Source organism: Gymnoscopelus microlampas (genome assembly GCF_963454915.1).
Source record: "Gymnoscopelus microlampas genome assembly, chromosome: 16".
NCBI lineage: Eukaryota > Metazoa > Chordata > Actinopteri > Myctophiformes > Myctophidae > Gymnoscopelus > Gymnoscopelus microlampas.
The window spans coordinates 6,312,446-6,325,873 of NC_139953.1; the positions used below are offsets into that span (position 1 = coordinate 6,312,446).

General features: G+C 43.9%; 2 protein-coding genes across 5 annotated transcripts in view; one reads left to right on the forward strand and one right to left on the reverse strand.

Moving 5' to 3' along the window:
• The window catches only part of trdn (triadin), a 31,922-nt gene that overhangs the window by 12,022 nt on the left and 6,472 nt on the right, over window positions 1-13,428 (reverse strand). The window contains exons 2-3 of one of the 4 annotated variants that reach the window (XM_084081628.1): window positions 8,193-8,363; window positions 2,983-3,024 (exon numbers count right to left, since the gene is read on the reverse strand). In XM_084081628.1, coding sequence (XP_083937754.1) covers window positions 2,983-3,024; window positions 8,193-8,349 — 199 coding nt within the window. In that variant the 5' untranslated portion in view covers window positions 8,350-8,363. Of the gene's footprint in view, window positions 1-2,982; window positions 3,025-8,171; window positions 8,364-13,428 lie in introns of all 4 variants that reach the window. The other 3 variants (XM_084081629.1, XM_084081631.1, XM_084081630.1) reach the window with 3 other exon arrangements.
• On the forward strand, window positions 10,352-11,344 carry LOC311062786 (kelch domain-containing protein 3-like; the record flags this gene model as incomplete). Its single annotated transcript, XM_084082004.1, has 2 exons — window positions 10,352-10,864; window positions 10,973-11,344. The coding sequence occupies 2 exons, from the start codon at window positions 10,352-10,354 to the stop codon at window positions 11,342-11,344; spliced, it is 885 nt and encodes a 294-aa protein (XP_083938130.1).

A 13,428-nucleotide genomic window follows, 5' to 3' on the forward strand; every position in this document is an offset into this window, starting at 1 on the left:
GCACACACCTGCCTGCAAATGGTACCAGGGCTAACACCAAATAATGCGTAATCTGTGTAACGCAACACCAGCTTCACTTGCCCAATAGGCTCTATTCACAGCAGCCATTTTGGAGAAAAAATGTCTTACTTCCTTCACAGGTGTTACCAATGATACTGATGAAGGCTCTGTTCCATTCTGGTCAAACAGAGTCAGGGTGCTGATATTGTGCATGTTGGCTCACTAGAAATACTAGTGGGTCTCAAAGTGTGGTCCAGGGACCCTCATGGTTCCTTGAGAGGGTGTAACTCTGAGAGTGTACAAATGGAACCAAATGGACCCTCCCGGGTCCATTTGGTTCCATTTGTACACTCTCAGGGTCCTTGAAATTAAAACGTTTGAGAACCACTGTGCTACACTAAATGGAACAGAGCCTTCATTAGTGTCATTGGTAACACTGTGAAGCAAGGAAGGGGCCCAATTTCTGTCCAATATGGCTGCTGTGCATAGAGCCTATTGGAGTGGTTCTCAAACTTTTTCATGTCAAGGACCCCCAAATTGACACTTATAAGCCCGCGGACCCCCATTTGAAAAGATATGCCAGGGACCCCCATAAGAGAAGATTTTTACGGCTCTAGCAGCGATTCTCAACCACTTTCATTTCAAGGACCCCCAGTTTGACATGCATTAGGCTACGGACCCCCATTTAATGGCATTTATATCTCTGGGACCCCAATTTATATGGTCAAATCAATGTTAATCTAACTCTGAGAGTGTGCAAATGGAACCAAATGGACCCTAACGGGTCCATTTGGTTCCATTTGTACACTCTCTGAGTTACAGACCCATAAGGGTCCATTTGGTTCCTGTCTATCATTTAGCTGGGGACCCCCTGGAACCCCCTCAAGTACCCCTGGGGGTCCCCGGACCCCACTTTGAGAACCAATGGCCTATTGCACGGGCCTTATCCTGAAGGGAGAAACGTGGCATCTTTCCATGGGCAGTGTTGCTGCTTGGAGCATCAACACAAACTCAACAAAGTTGCAGAACCCATGATCAGGTGCCAGTCACCCACCTGTGACTGGCACACACCTCTCAGCAGGTGTGTGCTGGCAGGTCGCTCAAAACAAGAGCGATCGCCAACAGAAGCACATTGGGTGATTTTGCCATTTTTTTTGGAGGCGCTACCCACACGGTTAGCTGTGTTACTCATTCCACGAATGCCCGATCCGTACAAGTTATAAAGTTGTAAAGGTGACTAATCAACGATAACAATTATATAAAACACATTAAATTATAATCAAATAAAAGTTTCCCAACTTTTTATGGGCAATTTACATCAATTATTTGAAAATAGCTGATCTACAAGCTCACAATGCGACACATTGGAACATTTTAACAACACAAATTTTGTATGGGGTTCGCTGGTACAAAATATTTTCTTGATTTATGTTGGTCCTACAGCCGCATGTACACGTTAATGTAGAGGTCCTTGACATGAAAAGGTTTGAGAACCACTGGTATTTATGGCTGCAAGCGACGCCAAACCTTATTTGGCTTCGGCGGGGCTTGACAAAACCGAGCAAAGCGACACCTCGGCTCGCTCGAGGCGAGCCACTGAACCACCGGGTTTTTACCACGGATCTTCACTGTTTGTTTACATCGGTCTCTGACGTGTTTTGACACGATTCGCCTCGGAGATTTGACCATTTCTGGCGACAGACAAGGTGGATAAAATGCGTGCTTTCTCTCTCTCCGTGAATGAATTGCCATCTGGTAGAAGCACACCTATAACATTCCTATCCAAATGACACAAAAGATTCCAAAAGAAATTAAAAAAGGAAAGAATCTCAAACTTCAAGTCATGGAAGACAAAATACTCACATCCCCCCCCCCCCATCCTATTGCGCGTTACAGGCAAAGAGCCTTGAGAGGAAGGCTCTTTGCCGTGAGCCGGTGGATATGTGGAGTATTTTGTCCTCTTTTGACTCCTAAGCTCGAGATGTGCTACTGTGCCTTTTTTTTTCATATCTTTCGGAACATGTTTAATGGATTTTTTTCGAGGGTTTATGGCTCTCCACCGAGAATCCCACCGCTGAGGAAGCTGTTTTTCTATCTCCCGTTTATTCATGGTCATTCTTGGTCTCGAGGGCTGATAAGGACTCCAGCGGACCACTTAGCTAATGGCCATGCAGGTAACCATGGAGATGCACTCTGAATATGTTCATATCTGGCTGATGAGAATGCCCCTGCACGGACTCAGGTGCGCGTAACGTGCCTGTGGACGTGCTGGGTCTGAAAAGGTTAATAACATGCAGGCTCTGTTTGGAGCTGATGCAAATATACTTCAGGTTTGGGCACATGACAAATATTTGACCCTGCTTGATGAATGATTGATTTACCACACCAGGATTATTGCCTAAAATCAGGAAAAGGACAAAAATGTTAAACAAAGTGAGCCCTCTATACCGGTACATGCTTTTATATTTAGACAAAAATACAATCAATGATTTGATACAAAACAGGGACACCATGGTCAATGGAGTTAGACCAGAAATTGGATCAAACTATAGCACAAACAGTGTTGCCATGTCTGCTAATTATAAGCGATGTTGGGCTTGTTTTTAAATATTGGAGCCAAAGATTAATATGTTTTTGTCCGCCGACCCCCGCCATCTGAAAATATTTTGTGCCAGGGACCCCCATACCAGATTTGTGTTGTTAAAACGTTTTTTTTTATGTTTTTTTTTTGGGGGGGGGGGGGGGGTGGCAGATCTACAAGCTCACAACGCGTCCCATCGTGACGTGTTGTTAGCTTGTACGTCTGCTATTTTGTTTGTTTGTCTAATAGTTGCTTATTTTGGGCTTGTTTTCATAGACCTGGTTGCTTATTTCCCTCGCAAAACCTGGCAACACTGAGCACAAACATAGCAGTCACAAGCAAACAGTGCGGTGAGTCAAAACAACACAGGTGTGTTAGGATGGTGGTGGGCGTGGTTTTACCAGGAGAGAAACACTTTGGGTCGTCACAGTATGACGTGTAGTCTTTGGTGGGATGGGATGACGTCGGCATGACAACAACGGTGATCGGATGGCGGTGATGAGAGAGGATGGAGAGAAGGTGGAGGAGGGATGGAGGGATGGGAGAGAAGGAGGTGGAGGATGGGGGTGAGAAAGGGCGGGGGGGGTGGAGTTAGAGATGGGAGGGTGTGAATGTGTTGGACTACTTTACTGCTACTGGATAGGTCGGGTCATGTGATGTGTTTGTGGTAATGGCGGTTGAGTGGTGATGGTAGAGTAAGACACAAAACAGCTAGAATTGATGGAAAGGACATTCACACACAGTGGTGGAAGAGTTTTTGACTTAATTCATTCACTGCCAAGGACGACTTATGACGACTTTTTGTGGTTTTATAAAATATTGCGCTGTTCTCTATCACCCGAGTGATCACTTTCACTTTCTACTCACAAGGATCCGGAAATAAGATTTTCGCCTACGTCCACTTCCTAAATTTTGATCTCGCGATTTTTGTAACCCATTTTTTTCACCCGATGCCAATTTCCTAAGTGATCCTGGGCACTACACCAGCCCTACACCAGGCCTACACCAGCGCTACACCAGTCCCCCACAGCCTAGGGAGGCCAGGGCCGAGCTCATGCTTCCTTCAATGCATGAGAGCCAACTGACCTTCTTGTCACCTGACAGGGGGGAGTTTCCCTGGTAGGACGTAGCGCGTGGAAGGAACACGTTATTCCAACCAGTTCCTTTCCCCTCCATCAGGCGCCCCGGCTGTCATGGGGGAGGCGGTATAGCAACCAGGATTACTACATGTTTTTGTGAGGGTATTAACTACCCTAGGAGACACGGGGAGAACATGCAAACTCCACACAGAGTAGGCCCTTTCATCCATAGATATAGAAACCTAGATACCTCATTGGCCTCTGCAGTTCATTGGAGCAACCTGTATCGCAATACCCTTGTATTGCTTCCGCCCTTAGTCGCGTGCGTCACAGAAGGGGGCGTTCCGTAGGCCTCTGATTGGCCTACCGAACGTCCCCTTCTGTGACGCACGCGACTGAGGGCGGAAGCTGGTGCGCGCCCGAGATACAGACGCCTCAGAGCCGGAGGAGGCGTCTACCTTTATATGTCTATGCTTTCATCAACCCCACCTAGGGTACCTACGTCCACTTCCTGTTTAGCTTTTTCAAGAAAACGGCTGTATCTTGAGTTGACTTTTTTTGCCCTGGATTTCGCAAGACATGGTATTTTCAACATGCTTGCTAAAAGAGAAGGGGCCGCGCGGTTCTCTGGGCGACGCACACTGATACCAGATGCGTTTACAAACGGCCGGATGAGCGACAATAATGGATCTAAATTTTCTGTGGTGAAAAGGTAGGAAAAACTAAAATCTCTTGCACCGTGCATACACAGCCAGAAATAAGTAAAAAAATATGAATGACCAAAAGTATTCATTATGCAGAATGTATCAAATGTTGTAATAACAATTCATAGTTTTGTAGTAATGCTCAAAATCTGCTAGTAACTAGTAACTAACGTTTTCAAATAATTGTAGTGGAGTAAAAAGTGCAACATATGCCTAGTCTAGGATGTATTGGATATTGTATAAAGGTAAGTATAAAGTATTGAAAAATGTACATACTCAAGTAAAGTAAAAGTACCGCAACATTTTACTTATGTACTTGAGTAAATATACTCAGTTACTTTACACCACTGCTTGAAGGAATGCACCAATCTTTTGGCAAAAACACTCTTTGATAATTAGTGCATTTTTACAGGAGCATAATTAATGCACATTCTATCATGTGCTTTCCATCCATTCTAAGTTTATGTGTAAAGAATGTTGATGTGTGTGGCTGTGACAGTGATGGCAGAATGACAGATGAATAGTTTACATATTGTACACACCATCTGGTGGACTGTTGGAAGATGAAACATTAAAATGCATGGTCTCCACTCTTAAAAGAAAGAGCATCACTTTTTCAACACATTTTGACATTATAAAGATAATGATGCTTTTCCACTGCACGGAACTGCCTCGAGTTGAGTTGAGATTCTATGCAGTAGAAAGTAGCTTAATACATTTAGACCGGGAACGCATCTGTGTCATTTTATAGATCTATTTGGCTATTCAAAAATAGCAGATATACAAGCCGAGTGCCTTGCTTGTAGATCTGCATTTTTTTTTATCGTGAAAATGTGTGAAAGCTTGTAAATCTGCTATTTTTGAAAATGTGTGCAAATCTTTGTAAATAAATAAATACAAATTTTAACTCAAATCTTTGCTTCTGGGGGATTCTACAATACAAAAACAATACAATTATTGTCTTCTTTGTACAATTGTCTTCTTTTTTGAAAAAACTTAAGTTGCTATAATATCAGTGGTTCTCAAACTTTTTTCACGTCAATGACCCCTGAAATTATATGTATATGGCCGCGGACCCCATCTCAAAATACGTTGTTCCGGGGACCCCCAGAAGCAAAGATTTGAATTAAAAATGTTCTCTTTAAAATATATATATATATTCAAAGATTTTCACACATTCTCACACATTTTCAAAAATAGCAGATCTACAAGCTCATAGCGCAGCACTCGGTGCCGCGCTATGAGCTTGTATATCTGCTATTTTTGAATAGCCAATCCAAAGTATAAGATAATGATTAAAGTGGTTACACAGATACATTCCCGCTCTAAATGGGTTAAGAGTGTATGCACTTTTGAAGTCAGCTTCAAAAATGCCCAAGAAGGGGCAAAAAAACTGTGGATGACGTTGGTGGAAGATGTATGTTTGAATGAAACGTGACAGATGATGTTGGAACCGTTGAAGGGTTATGTTCATAATATCATCAGTACCACATTGCAGGAGCATTCTAATGACATTATGAGAACTTCCATTAAAGGAGCACTTCAACCATTTTCAACCTTCATCTTCATCCTCACTAATGGTCATTATGAGATGGCACCATTTCTGTCTGCTCACTCTATATGTCTCATTGGTGGGCTGTGGACAGAAACCTGCCTACCAATGACATCATCCAAGCTAATGGATACCACACATAGAGTTTAAAATAATAGAGAGGGCACCGGGAATTCCCCGCCCATCCACTTGAATGGAGTTGCTCACCCAGCACATACTCCCTTTTCACCCCTTCTTCCTGGTTGGGAAATGTGACGGGCGGGGCCTATTTGGGGCCTATGTGACGCGTTTTGCGTCACCTCCGTGTGCAACCCCGTGCGCAAGCTTGTGAGTCGAGCCCATTGGTCAAAACCGTTTTTTGCTCGTTCATGTGGCTGGCCCCAGCCGTGATACGCTGCAGTACCTATGTTTGGCCAGTATGTCCAATGCGCTTCACTGCTCCCTCTCGGTTCTGGGGGCTTGATACTACAGTGTTTGAAATGACCAAACCTGCCTACCAATTAAGTCACTGGTATAGGCAGGTTTCTGAACTGTTCACAGCATGGGACACAGAGTGAGTAGACAGATATGATACCCTATTATAATGAGCATTAGTGAGGACCAATGATATGGTTTTATAAAGATAGGTTGAAAATGGGCTCCTTTAAGTTAAGTTTTTATTTGATGAATGTATGAATAGATCGATACAGTACACAGTGCACACAGTAAAGTCCTGAGTGTTCATTTAACTCAGAATGTAAAGATTACCCTATTGCAAGGCAAAATCATCCGTGTTAATTTAGCCGTTTGTAATTCCGAGTGTATACTCATGTAACCAATGATCACATAAGGTCCATGTGGTTACAGTTGTACATTAAATATAGTTCGCCCCCAAAATTACTTTTTTTCTATCGATTAGTGACCCCATGGAGACTTGAATTCATGGATATTTCTTTTGTTTTTGTCACATTTCTAAGCCAATAATTTGATGACCGGCAGCGGTTCCGCTATGTCTCCTACCAGAACCGCTGCATACTGGTTTATGAATGAGGCAAAAACTAAAAAATATCCATGAATTCAAGTCTCCATGGGGTGACTAATCAATAGGAAAAAAATATTTTTTGTGTGAACCATACCTTTAAAGGTAGGGTAAGTGATATTGTTTGGTTAAAACAAAAAGTATTTTGTTAAAAGGTTAAATCACTATATTCTGATAGTAATCATTGCTATAGAGTGTTTGTTCAGTAACAGGAGTCTCCCCGTCTCTCCAGCTCTTTAATAAACTGAAAATACATTTTCCGGTAGGTGTCTAAATCTCAGCCAATCAGGAGAAAGTACCCATTTTTAGCGGCGCTGGCGCCGCTCTATACATAGTATAGAGCGGTCCTGCTCTATACCTGGCTTTTCCGTCAACGTTCTGATTGGTCAGGTCTGTCAACGTTCTGATTGGTCAGGCCCGCCAAGGTTCTGATTGGTCAGACCCGTCAACGTGCTGATTGGTCAGACCCGTCAACGTGCTGATTGGTCAGGATCCTGCTCTATACCTGTGCTCAGGAGCCTGACTTTGTCCGTGTTCACCGTCAACGTTCTGATTGGTCAGACCCGTCAACGTTCTGATTGGTCAGACCCGTCAACAAAGTGATTGGTCAAGCTTCATGTGACACATGGCTATAAACACATTATAAACACATATCGATGACATAATGTATCAAAGGCGCCGCTACCTTCACACAGGGTGTGATTTTTAAGCTTCCTTTTGATAGTGTTCCAGTTCCAATTTTGCATGCTCATTTCTTAGTGTCATCACTTCCAATTTCACTCGTTTAATCTATATCCTGATTGAGTTCTCTATCCTGATTGGATAAAATTGGAAATGAAACTGAAACTGAAAAGAAAATGCATTTTCTGTTTTATAAAGAGCTGGAGAGACAAGGAGACTCCTTTTACTGAACAAACACTCTATAGCAATGAGTACTATCAGAATATAGAGCTATTTAACACTTATTTTAACCAAAGAAAATCACTTACCCTACCTTTAAGGATCCACTGTCCTCAGAGATTAGGCTCCACTAGGCTAAATGACTGATAGTTGGGAAGCAAATTGAGAGTGCACACATGGAGCCAAATGGACCCCTCCAGGTCTGTAACTCAGAGAGCTGGAGTTACAGACCCTTATACGGGTCCGTTTGGTTCCATTTGTACACACTCTCTGAGGTAAAAGGACGCTGAGGATGTTGCGGTGCAGGGGTAGTGTCTAGTACAGTACATGTGGTTACCTTTTAGAGTGTTACGTGTACCTGCTAGGGTCTTGTAGTCGAGCAGGTCAAACAGGACGATGGCCACGCCCGTCCACGTGAGGACGAGGGCCATGACCAGCAGCCACGCCATGGGAGAGCTGAAGGTCACCACCAGGTCCTGCAAGAACGACCTCTTCGGAGCCTTGCCTTCCCCCATCGCTCGGGTTGGAGCTGGCGGCCGAGAGAGAGAGAGAGAGAGAGAGAGTTTTTTTCTCTTTTTACTTATTTATTTTTTATTTTTGTACCTGTAAGTGACTTCAAAGTTGCAATGTTACACAGCTCTGTTTACACGTTTAGGGCTATATCACTAACTGTACACTCTGTTGTCGGGCAGAACCCAGCTAACTCCAAAATGTTCAGGAAATGAAACAAACAAACTTTTTCATTGGTTCAATATTTTTTTTAACCAACACACAGACAGTAACGCAGTAACGGGTGTTCAATAGGCTCTATGCACAGCAGCCATTTTGGAGAGAAATTGGGGCCTCTTCTTACTTCCTTCACAGGTGTTACCAATGATACTAATGAAGGCTCTGTTCCATTCTGGTCAAACAGAGTCAGGGTGCTGATATTGTGCATGTTAAAAGGTGTGTAACTCTGAGAGTGTACAAATGGACGGGTCCATTTGGTTCCATTTGTACATCTCTCAGAGTTATGGGGGTCCTTGAAATTAGTTTGAGAACCACTGTGCTACTTGAAATAGAACAAAGCCTTCATTAGTATCATTGGCAAAACCTGTGAAGGAAGTAAGAAGAGGCCCAATTTCTTTCCAATATGGCTGCTGTGCATATAGCCTGTAGCCCTGTAAACGCAGATGGATTTTTGATTGGCTGTCAGTGTCTCAAGTCGCTCTGAAAATGATCCCAACAGCATCCCTCACCACCATCGACGTTAGTCGCGGTGTGGAGGACTCTGCCGTCCACTTCAGTTTGAAGATTTTTGAAGATTTTGAACATTTACAATTGTTTTAAAACAACATATTTACAGTTATTGTCACAGTCTCTGTCATTATCCTTGTGTATTATGTGGCTTGTGTCTTTGAGAGCGCGCGCGTGTGTGTGTGTGTGTGTGTGTGTGGGCGTATAGGCACCATGGTAGGTATAGGCATGGCTCCATGCTTCCAGCGTGGCACACCTGTTACCAGTTCCCTCGTCTCCCTCACCTGCCTGCCGTCAGCTCATCAGCCTCCACAGGAAACCCTGGTCTTCACTCAATTCACCGTCACGATGTTTCACAGCCTCACGTCGTGGTCACGCTTCTAGCCAACTACTCCTAGTGAGTTTGTTCTCAGGTACTCCTAGTGCTTTAGCGTTCGTTTTTCTTTTTCCAACTTTGTTTTTGATTCTTTGTGTTTTTGACTGTGACACACACACACACACACACACACACACACACACACACACACACACACACACACACACACACACACACACACACACACACACACACACACACACACACAGCACACACACACACACACACACACACACACACACACACACACACACACACACACACACACACACACGTATATGCCCATATACAGTATGGAGAGCCCTGATGTCATCAGTTATGCCTACATGCACACTGAGATTTGCTTAATTTATAGAACTAGAGGTTCGGGCCGCTACGTGGCGTCTCACGCCTACGTTGCATCGCCCATCTGACCGATATGCCCGTATACGGAGATCCCTGATGTCATCAGTACACGCCCATATATGGGCATGGTGATATGCCCATATATGGAGATCTCTGTATATGTCAGTCCTTGTCCCTATGCCCATATATGGGCATATCCCCCTTTTGTACCCATATATGGAGCTGACTGATTTGTTTGAGCCTGATGCCATGACAACACATTGAGGTTAGACAACACACTCCATATTTGGGTGTAGCTGCATTGGGAACTCCTTATATGGTTATGGCTGAGTCATGGTGACATGATGAGCGTGACGTCAGAGGTTAAGCCAGTTTTAATATAGGAATATGTGTGCAGATATGAATGCCTGTGCAAATCGGCGTTGCTAGGCCGTGTGTGATGTCACACTGGAGCTCTGGCTTATATAAAGCAGAGACGTCGACAAACATCCAGAACGGACCGAAGCACGGAACGAGACGCTGAGACCTTTCACATCCAGAGAGGAGGCGCGAGAAGAGAGATGTCGCATTGGACGGTGACCAAAGTCAAAGGACCAGAAACTGTTGGTCGCACTGCTGTAGCGGTGGGAGACATGCTGTACTGCTTTGGAGGAGGAGGTGGGTTAGGGTTAGGTGGCTGCAGTGATCACATCGGTGTGTATGTCTTCAACACAGTCACTTTCTGCTGGAGGAGATTGCCTCCAGTGACACCTGGAAGAGGAGAACGTCACCTTGAGGTTCCCACCGGGCGCCGTGGCCACACGGCCGTGCTGGTAGGAGGTATCGTCTACATCTGGGGAGGGTATAACGACTACACAGTGGGCTTGAACCATCTATGGACGCACTGCAACGAGCTTTACGCGTTTGATGTCAACGCCCATAAATGGTCAAAGCCCACGGTTTCCGGGACGGTTCCAGATGCGAGGTCCAACCACTCGGCCTGTGTCTTGGGGAAGGTCATGTATATACATGGAGGATACAACACGAGGACTGGACACACCAATGACATCTACAAGTTGGACACCACCACAATGGTCTGGTCTTCAATTAACGCCCGAGGCATTCCACCACCCGAGTCAGCATGGCACTCTGCCACCATCATCGGGACAAAGATGTTTGTATTTGGGGGCGGGACGAAACAGCGGTTCTCCAACGACATCAGAGTGTTTGACACAGAGACCGACGTCTGGCTGAACACGCCTTCTGCACAGCTTCTTCCAGAGGTACGCTGGGGTCATTCAAGCTTTGCCTACGACGGAGAGCTGCACATATTCGGCGGCGGGAACTCTGAGCGTATCCTACATGATCTGTGGAAATTCAATCCAAAGACCTTCTCCTGGAAGAAGGCTGAGCGCAAGGGGAAAGGCCCGGGTCCAATGGCCGCGATGTGCTGCCACATGGTGGGAGATCGCATCGTGGTCTTTGGAGGACACGACGCACCCGAAGACGTGTATACATTTGACTTGTCCTCGTCAGAGGATCTTCTGGAACTAGGGATGTTAACAATCAATTAATTGAGGATGTGGGGGGGGAGGGGGTCATTATTATTTTGTTAAATCACAACTTTTCGTCAATTAAAAACAATTCCGATATTTTTCAAAAGTATTTAAATAAATACAAATCATTTCCATAAATAAATAGAAAAAAGTTGAATACGTAGTGAAAATAGCAGATCTACAAGCTCGCGTGTGACCTCGTAGATCTGCTATTTTCTGTAGTTTGCGTCCCGGGCAAAGGTCAAAGTTTTCTTTTGGGTCTCGAGCTAAAACGTTTGGGAACCACTGATAACGATAACGATATTGAAGAATATACAGTGGGTTCTTTAGCTTTGCAATGTTAAAGAGGTGGTGCCATGGTTTTGCACTTTTTCTGTTTTTCATGTGTCTATGAGGTTGATAGAACTTCATTAAGCCCCCTGGTGGTGTTTTTATGGTGTTTTATGTCTTCTCTGACTATTTTGAGTTTCTACCTGGAGGCTGAAACCTTGAGGGTCAAACGTGCCAATAGAAAACAGAGCTTTAGTGACATAGTAAAAACATACCCTCCCCTCATTATCATAACACAACAGGTGTGGGCATGAGGAGGAGGAGGGACTAGGACAGGTGGGTGGTGCTAAGGTGGTGGAGGAGGTGCTAAAGTGAGAACCAGGTATACTTAATGAACTGGAGGCGTGTCCTATTTACATGCAACACCCACTGCATGTGGATCCCGCCCCCTTTTCTTCATTGGCTGTTGATTTGAATCAGAACGCAGTGGCCGCGCCCCTGCTGTCCAGGCTTTGAGCCGAAGCCTCCCAGACTATACAAACCCTAAACTCTCCCATGCACAGTCTTATGGCAGCAGAATGTAGAATGGACACAGTCTTAGAGAGTGAATGCAAATGGTAAAACAAAAAAAAATGCAATTCATGAGTTTGGATCGAGCTATATCAATGGCTTTTCTAACTCATTAAGACCGGGAAAGCATCTGTCATTTTAGATTTGAACCACTTTAACCATTATCTTTGGCCATTCAAAAAATAGCAGATATACAAGCTCATAGCGCGGCACCGAGTGCCGCGCTATGAGCTTGTAGATCTGCTATTTTTTGAAAAATCGTGAAAATGTGTGCATATCTTTGAATATTATATTTCTTAAAGCGAACATTTGTAAGTCAAGTCTTTGCTTCTGGGGAATTCTACAAATGTCTTCTAAATCCTCATAGTATTTTGAGAAAACACGAATCAGTGGTTCTCAAACTTTTTCATGTCAAGGACCACCCAAAATCATATGTATTTGCCAAATTTGTTGTTCCAGGGACCCCCCCAGAAGCAAAGATTTGAGTAAAACATTTTCACTTAAAAATATATGTATATTCAAAGATTTTCAAAAATGTTCAAGATTTTTCAAAAATAGCAGATATACAAGCTCATAGCACGGCACCGAGTGCCACACTATGAGCTTGTATATCTGCTATTTTTGAATAGCCAAAGACAATCTTAAAAATGACACTCTGATGCGTTCACGGTCTTAAAGGGCTAAAGATGCATTTTGTTATGGGTCTGTTTTCTATTTGGTTCCACACTTTACAAGACATGCCTTTGAATGAATGATGTTTTATTTTGCTCTTTGAAGCTTTTGTGAGTTTTGATTAACACATTAAGAAAGGCGTCAGTGTGCTGTTGATCAAGGTTCCTCAGCAGCTTTCAAAACAGAATATGAGACGGGACAAAGCAAAGCTGCAGAACAGAGCGCTTTCCTCATGTGGAAGTAACATCAAAATAATATTGTTATGCAGTGAGCTAAAGGGATAGTTCACCCCCCAAAATTGCTTTTTTTCTATCAATTTGTCACCCATGGAGATTTTTTTTTTGGTCGAGTTCCTAAGCCAACAATTTGATGACCGGCAGTGGTTCCGGTAGGAGACACAAAGAGTCTCCTTTGTGTCTCCTACCGGAACCACTGCCTGCCGGTCCCCGCTGGTCATCAATTTATTGGCTTAGGAATGCAACAAAAACTTTGGGTGAACTATCCCTTTAATTTGGCATAAAACATGTCTTATTGATACGACAATGTAAAAACTTGCTACACTTAATTTACATCGTGGTGGGATTCCAATT